Source organism: Perna viridis, chromosome 6 (genome assembly GCF_037379345.1).
Source record: "Perna viridis isolate PV_CMFRI_1.1 ecotype Kerala chromosome 6, ASM3737934v1, whole genome shotgun sequence".
Lineage (NCBI taxonomy): Eukaryota > Metazoa > Mollusca > Bivalvia > Mytilida > Mytilidae > Perna > Perna viridis.
Genome location: NC_142450.1, coordinates 49,574,549 through 49,598,438, shown reverse-complemented (window position 1 = coordinate 49,598,438; position 23,890 = coordinate 49,574,549). Strand labels below are relative to the sequence as shown.

General features: G+C 35.3%; 1 protein-coding gene across 3 annotated transcripts in view; it reads right to left on the bottom strand.

Moving 5' to 3' along the window:
- The window catches only part of LOC148615459 (uncharacterized), a 95,703-nt gene that overhangs the window by 12,918 nt on the left and 58,895 nt on the right, over positions 1 to 23,890 (bottom strand). The window contains exons 32-49 of one of the 3 annotated variants that reach the window (XM_088590354.1): positions 20,964 to 21,143; positions 20,274 to 20,288; positions 18,720 to 18,755; positions 17,630 to 17,806; positions 16,079 to 16,361; positions 14,599 to 15,872; positions 14,172 to 14,342; positions 13,014 to 13,190; positions 12,508 to 12,678; positions 12,022 to 12,115; positions 9,867 to 9,949; positions 8,440 to 8,601; positions 7,357 to 7,450; positions 7,089 to 7,262; positions 6,719 to 6,801; positions 5,503 to 5,611; positions 4,706 to 4,788; positions 2,793 to 2,895 (exon numbers count right to left, since the gene is read on the bottom strand). In XM_088590354.1, coding sequence (XP_088446480.1) covers positions 2,793 to 2,895; positions 4,706 to 4,788; positions 5,503 to 5,611; positions 6,719 to 6,801; positions 7,089 to 7,262; positions 7,357 to 7,450; positions 8,440 to 8,601; positions 9,867 to 9,949; positions 12,022 to 12,115; positions 12,508 to 12,678; positions 13,014 to 13,190; positions 14,172 to 14,342; positions 14,599 to 15,872; positions 16,079 to 16,361; positions 17,630 to 17,806; positions 18,720 to 18,755; positions 20,274 to 20,288; positions 20,964 to 21,143 — 3,469 coding nt within the window. The remainder of the gene's footprint in view (positions 1 to 2,792; positions 2,896 to 4,705; positions 4,789 to 5,502; positions 5,612 to 6,718; positions 6,802 to 7,088; positions 7,263 to 7,356; positions 7,451 to 8,439; positions 8,602 to 9,866; positions 9,950 to 12,021; positions 12,116 to 12,507; positions 12,679 to 13,013; positions 13,191 to 14,171; positions 14,343 to 14,598; positions 15,873 to 16,078; positions 16,362 to 17,629; positions 17,807 to 18,719; positions 18,756 to 20,273; positions 20,289 to 20,963; positions 21,144 to 23,890) is intronic. The other 2 variants (XM_088590355.1, XM_088590356.1) reach the window with 2 other exon arrangements.

Here is a 23,890-nt window from a genome sequence, read left to right as displayed (position 1 = left end):
AATGAGACAGGCTAAGTTAAAATCAACTAAATTGTCAAATGCAGGAAATGCTATTCATAGCATTTTCATGACCTGAACCAGAATTATGACCCCTACGTCCCATTTTTAGAATAGGCAGCCATATATACTCACAGATTAAAAATCACAACAGTCATTTTGAGCACAATACACTAAAGAACTATTATGCTTATTTTCATTCAATGATCTTAAATGGTTTTAGAGAAGAAGATTTTCAAAGTTGTACATGTGAAAAAAGAACTGTTTCAGGAGTCATAACTCCTACATTAGTCAATGAATGGTTTTGAAAATTTCGGCACAGGTCCTTCTCATGATGCTTAACAATTTTTCCAATGCCAGAAATTTGGTAAAGGCAACAGTTTTTGAGTTATTTGCAAAAAACTGCCATCTGACTGCTATGTTCTATTTTTAGTAATGGCGGCCATGTTTTTTCATGAATCAACAATCCAAACAATCAATTTGTGTGAGATACCCTAAGAAACATTTATGCCAACTTTCATTGAATTCTGTGCAATGGATTCTGAGAAGAATATTTTCAAAGTTGCACATGCGAAAATACAAAAAAAAACTGTTTCAGGGCTGTAACTCCTACATCAGTTGACAAATCGTTTTGAAAATTTTGGCATAGGTCCATCTCATGATGCTGAATAATATTACCCAGTCAGAAATTTAATAGAGGCAACGGTTTTTGAGTTATTTGCAAAAAAACTGCCATCTTACCCCTATGTTCTAATTTTAGTAACAGCGGCAATGTTTTTTTCTTCAAATCAACAATCCCAAAGTCATTTTGTGTGGGATACCCTAAAGAACATAAATGCCAACTTTCACTGAATTCTGTGCAATGGATTTTGAGAAGACTTTCAAAGTTGCACATGCGAAAAATGCCCAAAAAAACTGTTTCAGGGGCCGTTACTCCTACATCAGTTGACCAATCATTTTGAAAATTTTGGCATAGGTCCATCTCAAGATGCTGAACAATATTACCCTGTCAGAAATTTGGTAGAGGCAACGGTTTTTGAGTTATTTGCAAAAAAACTGCCATCTGACCCCTATGTTCTAATTTTAGTAACAGCGGCCATGTTTTTTCATGGATCAAAATTCCCAACAGCAATTTTGTGCAGAACAACCTAGGGAAAAATCATGCCAAGTTTATGTGTCAGTCCAATAGTTTCAGAGGAGATTTTTAAAAATTTGTCCACGACAACAATGACAGACGCCAAGTGATGGCATAAGCTCACTTGGCCTTTTGGCCAGGTGAGCTAAAAATATATGATAAAAGGAAAGTATGGTTCGCAAATTTAAACATATATTAACACAAGCTTATTGTTATAAATATGGTTAATATTGAACTCTGTCTTTGTTTTCACCATTCTGATTACAAAGGACATTAAAAAAAATAGCATACACAAAAATTGCCAGTTTGCATAATATTCAGGTTTGATATCAGTTTACATATGAAACAACTAAATGAACACAAAACTTTCCAACATAATTGAACTACAAATTACTATTTTGCCATTCCTAGTTTTCAAATTTTCTGGTTGAAATTCAGTTTATCTACCTACAGGTCATAGCTGCCTGTTAAATTATTCAAACTCAACCCACAATCATTGAAATAAACCATATTCAAATACATGTTCCTCTCTTCCTCTTTCTTAACTGATAAGCAGATCAAGTGTTACAAGGTATTCCATAGAAACCTATGTGTCATGTGAAAGAGTTTCTGGGCACCTAGTTCAAGAGACATGATAACATAAAGTCTAACATTAAGTCTTAGAATATAATTTTAAGGTCATGAAGCACCAACAGCTCTGTTATAAATACAATAACATTACAAAAAGAGCCAAAAAGAATGATTCTTCATTTGCATAAAGCAATAACACCAGACCAAAAAATGCATTATCGAAATTCCTATGCCATTGTCTATGTAAAGTTTCATTTTTAATTGTCATCTCCGGCCGGGCTTCCGATGTCAAGAGGAGGTAAAAGTTATAAAAATACACGATACAGGTTTCATGGGTTATGCTACCCTTTTGAAAAAAAAATGGCCAAAAGATGAGCAGTAAATAATTGCCTGAAACACCTTTCTTTATACAAGTTTCTTGATTGAAATCACTGCCCCTTTTACCTGCCAAAGCCCGCATGAAATATCTGGAGACAGCTCTTTCAATTGGTACTCAGCTTTACACTTTATATTTCAATTCTATGATTGATAACTATTTATATTATCGCAGGGTTTTCGATTCTAGCAAAGCATCACATGGTTTATTATGTGTCTAAAAACAAATAGGCAACTTGAATATATCAACACTGAAAGACTGGTTTTTAGTTGCGTAAATGCAAAGAGATAAACAGATACAGAGGTTAGAGGTCTCAACTATTTTTAATTGGATACCAAATTAATCAGCATATTTAGTTTGCAGTAAAAGTTGTTTATTGGATTTGTTTATTAAATAACATAGAACTAAATTGATATATTAGAAATACCAAAAAAGTGGACCTAACTATCTGCATTTGAACCTTAATGGGGTATTCCAATGGGACTATTTTCCTGTGGCAGGATAATATAATTGCAGATGCTATCAGGCTTTACAAATCTAAAAGCTATGGCAACTGCTATATCAATTCTGATCTTCAATCTAAATTGATAAAAAGGACATAAGTGACCTACAAATATTTTTCAGATACAAAATAATTGATTGTTCCTGATTCAAAAGGATATCAGAAAAATCTAAAAAGTGTGAACTCATTTGATATCTAATTTAGCTACCTACGTGGACACTTTGAGCAGCATTCCCGTGGGTCCTTCAACTGCACTGCAGGTGGACAGTTCAAAAATGGACATGTCTCCTTCTGACACACCCAACTTAAAGAACTCTACAAATAAAGAAACCACATCATTAAGACTGGTCTTATCATGTAAGGCAACGACTGTTTTTATACCGAGGGGAGCCTGAGATTCTTTTGGGAAATTTTATTTTTTACTAGGCCATGGACATAAATAATTATAACCCCTATTACTTAACAAAATAGATTTTCAAATAAAAATTTTAATTGTATTTTTGCACTTGTGTGAGAAAATTTTCCAACTCAACATTAAATCCCAGTCCCAACCACCAGAGAAGAAAACAGTCTGTGCATATAACAACAGAATAAACACTGGCTTTACCAGATAATTTAAGTATTTAACATTGCCAGCATTGTTGTGCTAGGTATATCACCTATCATAACATATAGGGAAAAATGGGGAAAAAGAAATAAATATCAGACAGGATAAAAATGGCTTACATCATATACCCAATCTATATAAAGCAGCATACCCAATATAAAATCAATCCATCCATTATAATAATTGTGTTTAAATTCAGACAAACAAAATGATAGACAAATAGAGTGAGGGACAGTCAGGATGATTACAATAAATCACTCATTGGGTTGGGGTATACCAGTAATTCAGTCAGCCTATACACAAGATTTTGTTTAGCACACCTAGGTGATAATATCATTTAAATGTAACATTTACTTATTCCACACCAAAACACAAATAATTTCAATTAAAAATTTATTTTATCAATGGTTCAATGATTTGAAGAAATATGAATAACAGAATAAGAGGCTCCAAGGAGCCGGAATCGCTCACCTGGATCACTTTTGCCTTTCAAGGGCAATAAATTTAACAAGTTGTCTGACAACTTTGAAGACTTTGGTATGACTTATCATAAGGATCATTTCAGCAATTGAAAGTTTCTATCTATCATAGTTTTCAAGATATTGGCAGAAAACTGTAAAAAAAAAAAAACCGTCATTTTTCCCCTTTCAAGGGCAATAACTCTTACAAAGAGTTGTCATGAACTTTTATCCCTGAAGACTTTTGTAGTCCTAATAATAAGGATCACTTCAGCTATAGAAAGAATTTGGCTAAACATGACAGTTTTTGAAATATATGCAAAAAACTACTGTCTGACCCCTATATTCTATTTATAGTAATGGCGGCCATGTTTTTCGACAGATCAAAAATCCCCAGATCAGCTCTATGCAAGATACCCCTAAGAACATTCATACCAAGTTTTGTTCAAATTGGTCGAGTAGTGTCAGAAGAGAAAATTTTTTAAAGAAATATCATAAAAAAATAGCAAAAAATGTTAAAAAAGAGCATTAACTCCAATATGGCCATGTTTTTCGACAGATCAAAAATCCCCACATCAGTTCTATGCAGGATATCCCAAGAAACATTCATACCAAGTTTGAGTCCAATTGATCAAGTAGTGTCAGAGGAGAAGAGTTTTGAAAAATTGTTAACGATGATGACAACGGATGACAACTATGGATGACGATGATGGATGCCAAGTGACTGCAATAGCTCACATGGCCTTCAGCCAGGTGAGCTAAAAAGGAACAGATATGGTGAAATGCAATCAATGCACCCCCTATAAAAATAGTAAATACTTAGAGAGATCACCAAAAGATCTTCAGTAAGTGAAGACCCTCAAGTAAGCTCTGAAACACTACACTGATTATTTAAGTTTTTTAGATTCATTACAAAACTTTACACCCATTAGTCTTGCCTTGCATTGCATATTCTTGAAAAAGTGTACATCAAAACATGGATCCCTGAGTTTAGGACAGATAACTTACTGTACATTGACAGGTGACACATGAATCCCTGAATTGGGGACAGATAACTTACCGTACATTGACAGGTGACACATGGATCTCTAGGTTTGGGGTAGATTACTGTGCCAAAGGTCTCCCTTGTACAGTTCTGTCCACCTGAAACAAAGCCAAAGTTGCAATATCAATCTACACTCCATTTTAATTTGTTAAATGTAGTTATTGGGCAACAATGACCATAATGTAACTTTTATACAGTTCAGGAAATTGACAAATATCTCTGATTACTTACAAAAAACAGGGGAATTATATCCCCAGTTCTTTCATTCTTGAGTCATCATTACTTAATAGAAAAATTATTCACTTAACTATTGATATAGTTTTTTTTTGTGCTAAAACCTTTGAAGGTAGATCAGACCTATTGCATATAGCATTTTTCTGTCTTGAAAAAGTGTGTTCAGTGAGCAAATATTTTTTTAAAAGATGCAAAACAATTGTTTTTAAAAAGGACAGTGACCCCCCCCCCCACAATTTTCTTTTTCAAATATGAAAAATGTCAGATAAATGTTCTTCATACAAATTTTTTAGAATGTTTTATACTGTTTTTTTTTTTTCTATAGTAAGTGAAACTGTAAAAATTCCAAACAGAAACTAAAAAATATCTCCAAATTATGTTCTGTGACTTTTTTTTTATCCTCAAATTTTACAATATGTTCATTCGAGGTCATCCTTGAGAAAAATCAGGAAAATCTATCTACTAGAAGTATAAGGTATGATCTACCGCCCACCATTAGCTTCAAGATTTGTAAGGGCAAAAATCTGGCTACGTGTAAAGGTGCAGGACATGCAAATTTAAAACACTGATTAAAATACCTCCAGAACATTTAGGACAGCAATGTCCTTTGGATGCTGGTACGATCTGGTCAGCTGGACAGTTAGATGTCTCTGGACACATGACATAATGGCAAGTCATACGACCATCCTGAAATCAACAGTTACTTCACTGAGTCAATGAACAAACAGATTGTGGATTTAATTATTTATGTACCAAATAATACCATTTACACTTCTTTGAGACAAGTAGTACTTCAATTGTTTATATAAATATTCATCTTGAAATATTCCACTCATTTAAGCACTGATAAAAAGAGAGAAAAAATAATTTCTGCAAATTGGGGATGCTTCATGTATTCTTCTTAAATTCTATACTGTGGTGGAACAATTCAAATGTTAAAGCTTATAAACAATGAATAAAAGTAACTTTACAGTACATGTAACAAGTACAGGTATCTGTACAAGTAACTTTACATGTAACAAGTACAGATATCTGTACAAGTAACTTTACATGTAACAAGTACAGATATTTGTATGAGTAACTTCACATGTAACAAGTACAAATATCTGTACAAGTAACTTCATAGCACATGTAACATGTACAGATATCTGTACAAGTAACTTCACTTGTAACAAGTACAAACATCTGTACATGTAACTTCATAATACATGTAACAAGTACAAATATCTGTACAAGTAACTTCATAGTACATGTAACAAGTACATATATCTGTACAAGTAACTTCATTTGTAACAAGTACATATATCTGTACAAGTAACTTCATTTGTAACAAGTACAAATATCTGTACATGTAACTTCATAGTACATGTAACAAGTACAAATATCTGTACAAGTATCGTCTGAATAAAGCTGAAATATTGCTGCTCGGACGTTAAACCCCAACAAACAAACAAAACATGTAACAAGTACAGATATCTGTACAAGTAACTTCACTTGTAACAAGTACAGGTATCTGTATGGGTAACTTCATAGTACATGTAACAAGTACAAATATCTGTACAAGTAACTTCACACGTAACAAATACAGATATCTGTACAAGTAACTTCACTTGTAACAAGTAGAGATGTCTGTACAAGTAACTTAACAGGTTACAAGTACAGATATCTGTACAAGTAACTTCACATGTAACCAGTACAGATATTTGTACAAGTAACCTAATATGTAACGAGTACAGATATTATTACTTTAGTTCACAATAATGTAAGAATACAAAGCCATTGATTTCCTATTACCTTACAAACACACAGATCACATGGATCTCCAGTAGGACTAAACATATCACCATCACCATAAAGTCGACCCTTATGCTGACATGCTGAAAAATAGTTTGCATATAAATTGCTATGTCAGTTAGAATCTTTGAACTCACAATTTACTCATTTTAAAAAAGAAAAACATAAGCAGTGTTTGAGGTCCCCATAATACAAAAGTCTATCTAAAGCCTCCAATTGTGCAAGTTTCTATTTAGGATTATGAGGAAGAAACCATTTAACAAATTTCATACAGACCGATGGACAGAAATCCACATCCAATACCCCAAATGAAAAAAGGGGGACAAGAAAATGTAAAATCTTTGTATAAGTTGATTAGTGTGGTACTTACTGGGGCAAACAGGACAGCACTGTCCAGGTAAGTTAATTGGATTCTCACAGGTAGAAAAACAATTCATCTCCAGACAGGTGACGATTCCACCACGGCAGGTACATGTCTTACATGGGTTATTATCAATAGTCCATTCGTCACCATCACGATGGTATATACCATTGTAACGGCAGCCTGAAGCAATGAACAAATTTTATCATTAAGTAATGAAAAAAATGTTATATATATAAAGTCTAAAGGAATCTGACAAAACATCTGGTCATCTTACCTTGACAAACTTCACAGCATTGACCTGGCAACCTCTCTGTACGGGGGCAAGTTAACCTTGGGCAAGTCTCTTCAATGCACTGCACATTTCCATTCTAGATTCAAAGAAAACAAATATACAAGAAACTAGTGAATGATTTACAGGCAATAAAGGAGTAAAATAGTTTATGTATGATATATGTGTGTGCCTTCTGTGGCTCTTTGTGGCTTGGTCATCATTATCTATGTTGTTTTTTTGCATGAAAATGTTTACTGTGAAAATGACTACTACTTGTTTCCATAGAATTCCTTAAATAGACTAATTTAACACCACTGATGTTACAGACCATTTAAAATTAAATGAATGGTTTTATGTCATTAGAAAAATAACTTTAGCAATAAAGTAAGGTAGTAATATAAGTAATACTTATAACCTATAGTTAAATCACTACAATGACTTCATACTTAATGATGTAACTTACCTGGCCAGAACAGGTGGAACACCTGTCAGTTTTATACTGGCCACTTACCTGACAAGAACAAGTGGAACACACATCAAATTTATACTAGCCACTTAGCTGTCAAGAACAGGTGAAATGTATTTCAGGTTTATACTGGCCAGTTACCTGACAAGAACAGGTGGAACACACATCAAATTTATACTGGCAGCTTAGCTCTCAAGAACAGGTGGAATGTATTTCAGATTTATACTGGCCACTTACCTGACATAAACAGATGGAACACACATCAAATTTATTCTAGCCAGTTATCTGACCAGAACAGGTGGAACACATGTCAGGTTTATACTGGCCAGTTACCTGATCAGAATACGTGGAACACAAATTAGGTTTATACTGGCCACTCAGCTGTCAAAAACAGGTGGAACATATATCAGGTTTATACTGACCACTTACCTGACCAGAACAGGATGAACACACATCAAGTTTATACTGGTCACTTAGCTGTCAAAAAAGGCAGAACACACATCAGGTTTATACTGACCACTTACCTGACCAGAACAGGATGAACATACAACAAGTTTATACTGGTCATTTAGCTGTCAAGAAAAGGCAGAACACACATCAGGTTTGTACTGGCCAATTACCTGACAAGAACAGGTGGAACACACATCAGGTTTATACTGGCCACCATTTTGAATGAGCTGGCCTTGAAACATACAGTCATCACAGACAGGGCAACAGTCACCTTGACGTGGGTGGGTACATCGGGCATTACAGAGGACACGCTCACATCTGACTCTTCCAGCCTAAATTGTATTACAAAATATAGAACTATGGAAAGTTGTAGACCATAGACAGTGGTGGATAATAAACAGTTGTGGAACAATAGACAATGTTGGGAAAATAGACAGTGACGAGGTAATAGACAGTGGTGGGCACAATAGACAGTTGGGACAATAGATAGTGGTGAAACAATAGACAGTGGTGGGACTAATGACAATGATGAAGACAATAGAAGGTGGTGGGGACAATGGAAAGTGGTGGGGAATAGAAAGTGGAGGGACAATAGACAAAGGTGGGACTACAGACAGTGATTGGGACAATGGACAAAGGTGGGGCAATAGATAGTGGTGGAACAATAGACAGTGGTGGGGACAACAGAAAGTGGTGGGGACAATAGACATTGGTGGGACAATAGCCAATGGTGAAGACAATAGACAGTGGTGGGATATAGACAGTGATGGGGACAATAGAAAGTGGTTGGGACAATAGACAGTGGTGAGGACAATAGATAGCAGTGGGACAACAGGCTGCAGTAGTAAGACAATAGACAGTGTTGGGACAATAGACAGTGATGGGACAATAGACAGTGGTGAGGACAATAAGACAGTGGTGGAGACAATAGACAGTGTTGGGACAATAGACAGTGATGGGACAATAGACAGAGGTGGGACTATAGACAGTGATGGAGACAATGGACAGTGATGGGAACAATAGACAGTGGTGGAACACTAGCCATTGGTGAGGACAATAGACAGTGGTGGGTCTATAGACAATGATGGGGATAATAGACAGATAATAGACAGTGGTGGGACAATAAGTAGTGGTGGTAAGACAATAGGCATTGATGGGACAATAGACAGTGGTGAGGACAATAAGACAGTTTTGGGACTATAGAAAGTGATGGGGACAATAGATAGATAATAGACAGTAGTGGTATGACAATAGACAGTAGTGGTATGACAATAGACAGTGTTGGGACAATAGATAGTGGTGGAAACTTCATCAATAGCAATATAATTATATATTTCTCAATATCACAAAAAATCTCAGTTTGCTACCAGTAAATACCGTATAGGGGTATAAATTTATCATAAACATTTATCATAAAATAAAACTAACTTTTCCTTCCAAGATGGTGAAATATCTATACCACAAATGCCAATATTTGTAACAAGCAAACAGACACATTAAAATAACCAACCACAAAATGTTTAATTTTACATGGGGTACTTTAAATTCCAATTACACTGAATCAATTAAACACAGTAACTAAACAGTTATAACTCACCTTACAAGTACATGTCTGACATTGATCAGTAGGGTGACTGAAAGTTCTACCATCATCATATGTAACACCAAAGAAATCACATACTACAAAATATTAATTATAACATGAATGCTTAGCATACCATGTTAAAAAATATACTCCAAATAAAAATGTAACATTCCATAAGAGTACATTGAAATGATATTGAATTTTTAAAATTAATTATGCTTTTTAATGTATCAAGATATATCTGGAATGTAGAAACAAAAACATCATTGTTGAAAGTATAATCTACAACATATTTCTTCCAAAGTGTAAAATAATAAAACTATATTGAAAAATAAAAGAACTTATCTAATGACCCCATTACTTGAGAGGTATTCATGGATTATCAATGTTCTGGTTTTGTAGTAACAGCCTTGATGACTTGTATGGAAACTATAGCATAATAACAGTAAATAAATTCTACTGTCATGAGAGCATTGCCTGAACAAAAGGGCAACAAACACTCTGGACTGCCATGGCAAAATATTAAAGTTCTTGACTTACCAGATAGCACTATCAAAAACAAACATGGCAGAAACACCAGGGTCTTGATTGGGTCACCACAATGACAACAAACAACCCACCTGGTATTTACTGAATGTCAACAAAACTCCAAACATCCCGGCCTTAACTGGAATGTCAACAGAACTCCAAACACACAACGCCTTAATTGGATTGTCAACAGAACTCCAAACACCCAAGGCCTTAATTGGAATGTCAACAGAACTCCAAACACTCCAGGCCTTAATTGGATTGTCAACAGAACTCCAAACATCCCAGGCTTTAATTGGATTGTCAACAGAACTCCAAACACCCCAGGCCTTAATTGGAATGTCAACAGAACTCCAAAACACCCCAGGCCTTAATTGGATTGTCAACAGAACTTCGAACACCCAAGGCGTTAATTGGAATGTTAGCAGAACTCCAAACACTCCAGGCCTTAATTGGATTGTCAACAGAACCCCAAACATCCCAGGCCTTAATTGGATTGTCAACAGAACTCCAAAACACCCCAGGCATTAATTCGATTGTCAACAGAACTCCAAACACCCAAGGCCTTAATTGGAATGTCAACAGAACTCCAAACACTTCAGGCCTTAATTGGATTGTCAACAGAACTCCAAAACACCCCAGGCCTTAATTGGATTGTCAACAGACCTCCAAACACCCCAGGCCTTCATTGGAATGTCAACAGAACTCCAAACACCCCAGGTCTTAATTGGATTGTCAACAGAACTCCAAAGCTCAAGGCTTCTCAACAAGACAACAAAAAGCCAGAAGAATTAAAATTACTGTTGGAGCACTCAAAAAGGAGATGATTGTGAACTTATGGGTTACTTTGCAGTACTTTAATTCATGGATACTTATTTTCGTCGATTAGGGGAGAAACACAAGTACATGGATTTTTGAATTTGTGGTTTTGAGGTATTTAGTATACTCATCAATGGAAATCTCCTTTTCGTGGGGGACCAAATTTTGTGGTTTTGCCTAACCAAGAAAAACACGAAAATTGGTATCCCACATACAAAAGTGCTTTAACAGTATTTGTATAACTTCATTTTTAAGTGAGAATGAGTAATCAAGGGAACCAATCTGAAAACAGACACTCAAGATCTTGACTTGCAAGTCACTATGACAACTAATACCTAGGTACTTGAATAAGTATCAACTGAACAAACATGACAACAGACACCTGGGATCTTCAATTACCTGAACAAACAGGACAACAGACACCTGGGGTCTTCATTTACCTGAACAAACAGGACAACAGACACCTGGGTTCTTAATTTACCTGAACAAACAGGACAACAGACACCTGGGATCTTCACTTACCTGAACAAACAGGACAACAGACACCTGGGGTCTTCATTTACCTGAACAAACAGGACAACAGACACCTGGAGTCTTGTTTAGCATTACCTGAACAAACAGGACAAAAGACACCTGGGGTCTTGATTTAGCATTACCTGAACAAACAGGACAACAGACACCTGGGGTCTTCATTTACCTGAACAAACAGGACAACAGACACCTGGGGTCTTAATTTACCTGAACAAACAGGACAACAGACACCTGGGGTCTTGATTTACCTGAACAAACAGGACAACAGACACCTGGGGTCTTGATTTACCTGAACAAACAGGACAACAGACACCTGGAGTCTTGATTGGGTTGTCACACTTGGGTGCTGGACATATAGTGACATCACAAACCACAGTTCCTGCCTGGTTACAATTTAATAGAATAATACATGTAAGATTAACCTTCCACAAAAAGTAGTCATCATGAATTATTAAAGATGGCCTTTGAAAATAATTATTACTTTGACTCGAATCCTTTCTTATTCATTTATAGTGTTGTGTGATCATATTTCAGTTAATTACTTCCATACTAGAAGAAAAGTTTTGTACAGTAATTTAGAGGTGTCTTATAGTATTACCTGCATGAGTTTTCTTGCAATGGCATTTTGTTCATTTCACATTAAATAACTGAGTTTCATCAGAATGTTTAGTACTTTAAAGATAAAAGTGAATGAATGCTAATACTAAATTACTCTGACATTTCATCTGTGAGACCAGTGATTAAATTAGTATTAGAATAGTACAACTTAACTTACCCTGCATGAGCAACTGCGACAAGGGTCAACAGGTGATAAGAAAGTGGCACCGTCTCTGACAGTCTGACCTTCATAGAAACAGTCATTACAGACAGGACAACAGTCAGTTGTGTTAGCTGGGTGATCACACTGCTCTCTACAGGTAACCCTCAGACACCTTACGTCACCACTCTATAATTACAGAAATTATATGTAGATTGTGTTACCTTAAAGCCTTTTCAATTTATTTTTTTTTACAAAAGTTGTAGATTTTAATTATTTTCCAAGTTGAATTGTGAGTTCCTCTCTGTATACACACATTGGATAACAATGTATCCCCCCTTCTATAAGGTACTTAACACCAAAATATAAATAATATAGAATTCATCCCTCGGTGCACTGCTTGAAGTAATATGTGATAAAAATGTAAGGACCAATACAATATATCAAAATTAGGTAATGACAGATCATAAAGATGTCTGAAAATCTACTGTAAAATTAAGTCACATAAATCAATGTTACTATACCTGACAGGTACATTGTTGACAGGTATCCTGAGGGTGTCTGAACCTCTCCCCATTGGTATATATCCTGCTCCTAAAGTCACAGTCAGTACAGCTTTGACATCCACATTGGTTCTCTGTCACAGGATAGTCACATGGTGCAGGGTCACATGACTTACGAGTGCAGATCATACTACCAAGCTAAAATTGATTGATCAAATATAATATAATTATTAAGATAAAAGTCTGTAAAAGAGTAATCAAGGGAACCAAGGTTATAGCGGTAATCAAAAGAATGTAATACATGGACAAAGACCAGACATGGAAAACAGACATACACAACAATGAACATAAAGTAACTAAAATCATACATACAAAGTAACAAAAGCAAATGAGCAACTCGGACACCACTAAAAACTGGGAGCATGGGTGCACCAGTAGGGTATGCGTCCTCTGCTTTTCTAGAAACACCCGCCGAGTTGCTCATAAAAAGTCAAGTCCAGGGTAGACAAACGAGGAAAGGAAAACTATGACCCGTTGAATAAATCAGTTTTCATGGTGCAGATGGATATACCATAACAATCCACGAGTTCATGATGACAACCATAAAACTTCAGTAGTGATGACTTCAATCTTGGAGCAACATAACCCCATTCCAGAAGCCCATTTGTTAAGAGTTCTTGAACGATACAAAAAGTCAGGGTAGTTTTGGCAAGCTCTGGCATAACGTATGAGTTGTGATATGAACACTCCATAAGCAGGTGCTGAAGGGATGTAAACACATGCATAACTACAAATAAATTTACTAAATTAATTAACATCCAATATCATAATTACAATACAGTTTTATACAATCAACAAGCATTGATTGCCAAAATTATCAGTTTTAAATAACTGGTATGAAATGTTTGACCTTTGCTTCAACAATACACAACTATAAAATAACAAACCTGACATGTGCAAGTTGAGCATCTAGTACAGTTATACCATGTCTAACAAATAACAAACCTGACATGTACAAGTTGAGCAACTAGTACAGTTATACCATGTCTAACAAATAACAAACCTGACAGGTACAAGTTGAGCATCTAGTACAGTTATACCATGTCTAACAAATAACAAACCTGACAGGTACAAGATGAGCATCTAGTACAGTTATACCATGTCTAACAAATAACAAACCTGACAGGTACAAGTTGAGCATGGATCCCTGAAATCTGGTATAGTTCTACCGTGTCTAACAAATTGGTTGTTGTATGTACAGTCTGTACACTCAGGACAACACTGTCCCTGGACAGGGTCACTACAGGACACAGCTGGACAGGACTTCTTGGGACAGGTTACTGTACCATCCTATAAGGGGATATTTATTTTTGGTTTACTTTGTACATGCCAAAATGTGAAAAAAGTGTAAGCCACATTTGTTTTATTAATTTTTCTTAACATTGATTTCCTCTATTTTTTTATTATCAATAAAACAAATATATAAATTAACATTGCCAACACAAATAAAACAAATAAACACAATCCTGTACTTTCCCAGTAATAATAAAATATGTGCTTCCTTGATTCTTTTTTCAATTTTAATGAAAAGACAAACATTTCTTACCTGACATAAGCATTCATTACATGGATCATCTTGATCTGGGAATCTCTCTGTGTTTCTGTATTTCTGTCCATTATACTGACAATCTGTACACACACGACAGCAGCCGTCAGAGACGGGATGTTGACATGCCACAGGTAGGCATCTAGTTGGTATACAATTAACACTACCCTTAGAACATGTACACTCTTCACAGCCTTGTTTAAATGTTGTCTGGTCAGTATATCTCCTTCCTTCAAACAGACAATCACCTCCACATTTAGGGCAACACTTCCCTTGAACAGGATGGGTACATTTCCTGCCATTACATTCCTTCCTAGCACATCTGACATTGCCGTTCTGACACACACACTTCAAGCAGGAATCTGACGGGTCATTGAACTTTTCACCATTAGGGTGGAAGATGTTGTTATGGTAACAGTCTCCACAAGTTGGACAACATCCATCAGAGACTGGGCTATTACACTGTACAGATGGACAGACTTTCCTTCGACAGTTAACGTTACCATCATTACATGAACATTCATTGCACTTTTCTGAAGGGTCTGGGAAAATAAGACCATTTCTGTATTCTTGTTGTTGGTACAGACAGTCAGAACATTCCTGGCAACAACCTCTCTGCACTGGATAGCGGCAGTTGGTTGGTAGACATGTTTGTGGTCGACACTCAATGTTTCCATTCCTACAGTAACATTGTTTACATGGGTCATCTGGGCTTTGAATAGAGGCCCCATTCCTAACTAGGTTACCATTATACTGGCAATCAGCACATTCAGGGCAACATGTACCCTGTGCTGGGTTAGAGCATGAGATTAGTGGACAGTCTCTGGGAGAACATGTCACAGTTCCATCTCTACACTCACATGTATTACACTGACTGTCAGGATCAGGAAATATCTGTCCATTCCTGTAAATACGACTGTCATAATAACAGTTGTTACATTCCTGACAACACTGTCCACTCACAGGATGTTGACAAGTCACTGTCGGACAGGGTTTTCTTTTTTTGACAACATTACCACTGGTACATGTGCACTGTAAACAGGGATCCTGGTTACTAGTGAAGTTCTGTCCATCATTGTATCTCTGGTTCTGGTAATAACATCCAGCACAGACAGGACAACAACCAACCATTACTGGGTACTGACAATCCACAGGAGAACATATCTTCCTCTGACATTGAACATCTCCGTTGGTACATGTGCATGATCTGCATCTCTCACTTGGATGGTCAAATTCTTTACCATTCTTATATACCAGACCATTGAAGGAACAATCTACAGATAATGTACAGTACATTACAAACTATACATCTTTTTTATGTCATTGAGTAACACATTTACCACTTATTGTCTTCTATCCAAATTTTAAGTATTTGTTAATAGTACATGCAAACAGATTTGAGGTTTGATTTAAAAAAAACATTACATAGTTGAAAAACCATGGCTGTCAACTGATTCTGACTTTTCTCTTTTGAACTCACCTGAACATTCTTGACAACATCTATCTGCTGAGAAAGTTGGATATCGACATCTGATTGGCTGACAAGGACGAGTCCTGCACTGAGGTTGACCTCTAACACACTGACAGTCTTGACATCTATCAGAAGGATTAATGAACTTTGACCCCTCATTATAGGTTACACCATTGATGACACAGTTTCTTTGTTTACAAACAGGACAACACTTTCCTGGCTCTTTTTCTGGATACGGACAGTTCACTGGAGGACATTCATTCACTTTATCTGTACATTTCACTACTCCATACTATAATTTAAACAAATCTATTTTTTTCCAAAGTGTTACATTATTCTAATGAAAAACTACTACTTTCTTTACACTAATTACAAAGTAAGATCAATACATTTGAGGAATGAGTCTTATTGAATTTTGATACTAAAAATTTCATTATGAGGAATGATTGGTCTATTAAAAAATAACTTCAATGCCTGTGGTGCACACTTGAGAATTACTATGCAGACAGGGACATATATAAATATATAGGTAATTTTCAAGTGTGAACCAAGGATATTGAGGTTATTTCAAATAGACCAAAAACATATAACAGTCATTCTTTATAATTTAATTTTGGTATCAATGTGTATACCCTCAGGTTGATGGCGTCAAAGTCACAACTCCTTTTTTCTACTATACATTAAAACTAAACCTTATATGATCTTAAATCAAAGTAGAACTATACAGCACAAACATAGGAACAAAGTGAACATTCAGAACAAACATAGGGACAAAGTGAACATCCAGTACAAAGATAGGGACAAAGTGAACATTCCGCACAAACATAGGGACAAAGTGAACATCCAGCACAAACACAGGGACAAAGTGAACATTCCGCAAACATAGGGACAAAGTGAACTATACAGCACAAACATAGAGACAAAGTGAACATTCAGAACAAACATAGGGACAAAGTGAACATCCAGCACAAACATAGGGATAAAGTGAACATTCAGAACAAACATAGGGACAAAGTGAACATCCAGCACAAGCACAGGGACAAAGTGAACATTCCGCACAAACATAGGGACAAAGTGAACTATTCAGCACAAACATAGAGACAAAGTGAATATTCAGAACAAACATAGGGACAAAGTGAATTTTCTGCACAAACATAGGGACAAAGTGAACATTCAGCACAAAAATATGGACAAAGTGAACATTCAGCACAAACATAAGGACAAAGTGAACTATACAGCACAAACATAGGGACAAAGTGAATATTCAGAAGTTCATCCAAGGATTACTACTAAATTACATTTTCTTACTTTGAAATTAAGTGTACCCATGCACAAACAATTCTAGATGAGTTATAAAATTGAGGTCATTGCACATAAATTAATTTTTGTAAATTGCAATTACATTTTTTTCTCAATTGACAGAAAATTACATTTCAATGCTTCATATTACTTAAAATGTGCTAGTCTTCTATTCTAACTCTTAACTAATATATTTGTTTGTTAATAACATGTTATGACAGCATTCTTTTTTCAAATGAATATAAAATGTGAAACACTCACAGAACATGAGCATTCCACACATGGCTGCCTAGGATCTACATAGGTCTGACCATTCAATAGGTTCTGTCCATTATAGCGACACATATAACATGAGGGACAACATTCTCCAGGACGCTGGGCAGGATGGGTACAGGTAACACGGGGACAGCTTCTCATCTGACATCTTATCTCACTATTCTGTAAAGAAGATTACAGGCTTTAAACAAATATATGCTTTAAATTGAGTACATGTGTACTTATATATATGTTCCTGTAAAGTTAGCAACAAAATAAATCAAACATTTTTCCAGCAACTAATTCTAACAAATTTTAGCTTCATTTCAAAATATTTTGCACAAGCTTAAAGGAATTTGTTTTCCCACACATTTTTTTTAAATAGTTCACAGCAATACATTGGTTACAGACACTCAAATACATTCTGTAAAAATGCAGATATATATAGCTCAATGCAAAAGTGTCTTATATGGGTTTAAATTTCCAGGAGAAAGCAAAATTGTATCAAAATTATTTTTCCATTCTATACATTGGCAATCATATCTGTCAACATAAGAAATAGACTGCCTACTAACAGATGCATAACACACTACTGGCAAGAATGTCGCAATCTGAGGATGTCAACAGTAAATAGCTACAAGATCTTTGGAGATTCTAGAGAGTGCAGCGAGAAAATTTGAAGCCTGTATATACATCAGGAATTTTCAGTTTAAGCTGAATGTTACTATACTAATGATTCATTAGAACCCACATACAGTATGGTATTATACTGCCTCCTTGTTAGACCAGTGTTTTTGTTTCCTGTTATGAAACAATCTGTCGTACCCAATAGCTGTAGATGCTAATCGAAAGAGCTTCTACGGAAGAATATGGAGAGGTAAATTTCTTTCATCAACTAACTGACTTGCCAGTTTTTGAAAACAACACAACAAAAAGCATGCTAACACCATGCAGTGTAAGGGGAAACAAGTACAATGGTGAAAAGCGGCGAGTAACAAGCCATAAAACTGGCTCTACTTTAAAGCAAAGAGAGCAGTAAAAAGTTAATTCTGTAGGCAATAAAACAGATCATCTGTATATACTGGTCAATACATACATAAAGGGCAACAAATCGACCCATACAGAAGCGCCACTGGAGAAAAAAAATTACAGTTTGTCAATAGTCAAACTTATCTGTTCTCAATCCTTATTTATAGTTTATTCCATCATATTCATGGTGCTTTGATTTTAAACCACTATTTCAATACCAGCGTCAACTGATAAGATTACCACAATATAAACCAAGCTTAAATAGAGATTACCACAGTATAAACCACATCATATTGTGTCATACTTTAATATTGACCAACTGTATATACATCTACTGCTTACTCTTCAGTCAATCTAGCTTATCACTATGTTATTAAATTAATAATTTCCTTTCTCAGGGCAGCTAGAGTGAGAAGAATATTATTCCTAATGTCAAGGTAAATAATCACATAAGCAAAATAAGGAAAAAAAAACAGATGTTTTGTTCATCTTCATTTATTGATTGTCTAGCAGATTTCACTGTGCAAGCTCAAACAAGAATATCAAACTTGTAAAGACAATCAGCAATAATCTATAAATCCCCTGTAATTAGTTGAGAAATTCTCATTTAACACAATCTTAGGTTTAAACAAGAAAAACTGCAAAAAAAGCTCGGAGTATAAAAATATTCTTTTCAAACTCATTACAATTCAACCCTCAAAAACATGTTATAACTATCCTTTAATGATAAACATTTTTCACCACAAATATAACTATCTCTCAGGACATACTTATAAACTCCTCTACTGTATTATATCTCTCAGAACATACTTATAAACTCCTCTACTGTATTATATCTCTCAGGACATACTTATAAACTCCTCTACTGTATTTTGAGTAGTATCATCGTTTTAACATTGTATTTTGAGCAGTATCATCGTTTTAACTTTGTACTTTGAGCAGTATCATCGTTTTAACATAGTATTTTGAGCAGCATCATCATTTTAACATTGTACTTTGAGAAGTATCATCACTTTAACATAGCATATTCATACACAGTAGTTACTTTAAGATATCACATACTTATTTTATCGATACTACTTGTTAAAGAAAAGAAGAGTTAAAAGAAGAGTTTAAAAGAAAACAACAGATCTGTTAGAAGATAAACATTTTTACAGAAAAGGAAAAGGTCCAACCACCTTTCTAGTCAAACTTTACACATCAGGTATATACTGAATTAAAACTTTAGTAATACATCTCTATAATATAATGAATAATTATGGCTTGCAATTCAATAAAATATTATTCAATAATTTTTAAATGATTTTTTAGAACTATTGGGTTATCCATTAAACCTACGAACAAACCTGGAATATTTTTCAACAAAGTATTATTTGGGTTATGATATTTCACAGAAAACAATGTTCTACAGTGACATATAAAGTTGAGGTGCACATTCAATATCAAAATATTTTGACTAGCATCACAACAATTCTACAAATATGTGTGTATCATTAACAAGTATCAATTATCCCAGCAAATAGAACTGAAAACATTGCCTGAAATTAAGAGAAAGGTGTAAGCATGTTAAACAAAAAGAGACAGCTCATTCCAAAACACAAGACAATAGTGAATAACTTACCCCTGATTGTAATATCTGTACAAATATATCATATAGTAATGTATCTTAAGTCCACCATCAATTTTACATTTATAAAGTATAAATAGTTAATTTGGATAATTAAGATAGCACCTGTTATTGATATTTTGTTTTTCAATTTACTCATGTCAATCTGATATACTGAATTCTCTGAGAGTAAAACTTACAAAACCAAAATCGAAAAATATTGAATTATTCTTTTTTAATTAATAGATATAATCCAAGTCTGCTAAACATAGATTCAGATGTCAGATACTTGAAATAAAATGCTGTGTGGTGCACAAAAAAATGAATAAAATATCTTTACATTGCACAGGGTTTCAATTAAAATACTAATCATTCAGCTGAAATTTAAAAAATTGAAAAATTCCAAACTGAACTTAATTCCAAATCTAAATAATAGGGTGTTGTAAGTAAAGAAATATATTTGTAGAGATAGTGAAAAATAGTTTTAATTTATACTGTAAGAATGATAGGCTCAGCTAACAAAAGAAGCCACATTAATCCTGTGGATTCCACATACATGACAAAAGACACAAAATAAAAGTGTAATCAAAACAAAAATAAATGCATAAAAAACATCCAATGAAAATATCTACCGGTCAAATCAAACAAAGAAATCACAAATAACAGATATAATGGATAGTCTTAGAAAATGAAAGAGTAACTTACGGTACACATGCAGACAGAACATTTGTCCTTGGGATCATCAAATGTTTGACCTTCAGCATAGGACTTGCCATGAACAGTACAGGCCATTGGACAAGTCCCACAACACTGTCCTGGTGGTTTAACAGGGTTGATACAATTCAAAGGAGGACAACCCATGTCTTTACAGTCTACTGTTCCATTCTGAAATATATTTTGTTGTAATAAATTAGAGAACTGCAAATTTGTGTAACATAAATATTAAAATTCAGAGTTTACTTTTACTTGCACAAGTCATATACCCATTGATTTAACCACAGATTTTCAATAGTATTTTATTTTCTTTTGCTTCCTAACTTCATTGTGACATTCAAAGAAACAAAGTTAAGTTAAGATATATTAACTAATGTTTCAGAATTTCAGCCCAATAGAATTTTGTTACATTGGATTTTTCTGGCAAGTTTTGTAAGATTAATACTCACCTGATAAATTATTTTTTTATGTCTTCCAGCAGGAAACTTGATATAAACAGATTTAAAAACCTTACCTAACACAAGTAGATTATAACAGCTTGACTGACATAAGCATTTACAACAGCTTACTTGACACATGCAGATTAAGACAGATTACCTGCCACAAGCAGTATAAAACAGGTTACTTGACAGAAGCACATTTTTACAGCTTACCTGACACAAGTAGTTTACAACAGCTTAATTGCAACAAGCATATTCTAACAGTCTACCTGAAGTAAGCAGTTTACAACAGCTTGTCTGCCATAATCAGAATATAACAGCTGAACTGACACAAGCAAATTATAACAGCTGAACAGACACAAGCAGATTATAACATCTTACCTTTAACAAGCTGATTAGAACATTGGAACTCTAATAGCTTACCTGACACAAGCAGATTATAACAGCTTACCTGACACAAGCAGTTATATCAGCTTACCAGACACAGGCAGATTCTAACAGCTTACCTGACACAAGCAGTTGTAACAGCTTACCAGACACAGGCAGATTCTGACAGCTTACCTGACACAAGCAGTTATATCAGCTTACCAGACACAGGCAGATTCTAACAGCTTACCTGACACAAGCAGTTGTAACAGCTTACCAGACACAGGCAGATTCTGACAGCTTACCTGACACAAGCAGTTATATCAGCTTACCTGACACAGGCAGATTCTAACAGCTTACCTGACACAAGCAGTTATAACAGATAACCTGACACAAGCAGTTGTAACAGCTGAACAGACACAAGCAGATTATAACATCTTACATGAAACAAGCTGATTAGAACAGTGAAACTCTAACAGCTTACCTGACACAAGCAGTTATATCAGTTTACCTGACACAGGCAGATTCTAACAGCTTACCTGACACAAGCAGTTATAAAGCTAACCTGACACAAGCAGTTGTAACAGCTTACCTGACACAAGCAGATTGTAACAGCTGAACAGACACAAGCAGATTATAACATCTTACCTTTAACAAGCTGATTAGAACAGTGGAACTCTAACAGCTTACCTGACACAAGCAGATTAAAACAGCTTACCTGACACAAGCAGTTATATCAGCTTACCTGACACAGGCAGATACTGACAGCTTACCTGACACAGGCAGATTCTAACAGCTTACCTGACAGAAGCAGTTACAACAGCTAACCTGACACAAGCAGTTGTAACAGCTGAACAGACAGAAGCAGATTATAACATCTTACCTGTAACAAGCTGATTAGAACAATGAAACTATAACAGCTTACATGACACAAGCAGATTATAACAGCTTACCTGACACAGGCAGATTCTAACAGCTTACCTGACACAAGCAGTTGTAACAGCTAACCTGACACAAGCAGTTGTAACAGCTGAACTGACACAAGCAGATTATAACAGCTTACCTGACACAAGCAGTTATATCAGCTTACCTGACACAGGCAGATTCTAACAGCTTACCTGACACAATCAGTTGTAACAGCTAACCTGACACAAGCAGTTGTAACAGCTGAACTGACACAAGCAGATTATAACAGCTGAACAGACACATGAATTAAAAAAACATCTTACCTGTAACAAGCTGATTAGAACAGTGAAACTCTATCAGCTTACCTGACACAGGCTGATGCTAACAGTTTACCTGACACAAGCAGTTATATCAGCTTACCTGACACATGCAGATTCTAACAGCGTACCTGACATAAGCAGTTATAACAGCTAACCTGACACAAGCAGATTCTAACAGACAATTTGAACAGCTAACCTGACAAAGCCAGATTCTAACAGCTTGCCTGATACAAGCAGATTATAACAGCTGAACAGACACAAGCAGTTATATCAGCTTACCTGACATAAGCAGTTATAACAGCTAACCTGACACAAGCAGATTATAACAGCTGAACTGACACAAGCAAATTCTAACAGACAATTTGAACAGCTAACCTGACACAAGCAGATTCTAACAGACAATTTGAACAGCTAACCTGACAAACCCAGATTCTAACAGCTTGCCTGACACAAGCAGATTACAACAGCTGAATTAACAGAAGCAGATTCTAACAGCTTACCTGACACAAGCAGTTATAACAGTTGAACTGATACAAGCAGATTATAACAGCTTACCTGACATAAGCAGATTATAACAGCTAAACTGACACAAGCAGATTATAACGGACAGTTTAAGCAGCTTACCAGACATAAGCAGATTAAAACAGCTGAACTGACACAAGCAGATTCTGACAGACAATTTGAACAGCTCACCTGACAAAGCCAGATTCTAACAGCTTACCTGATACAAGCAGTTATAGCACCTGAACTGACACAAGCAGATTATAACAGCTGAACAGACACATGCAGATTAAAACATCTTACCTGTAACAAGCTGATTAGAACAGTGAAACTCTATCAGCTTACCCGACACAGGCTGATTCTAACAGTTTACCTGACACAAGCA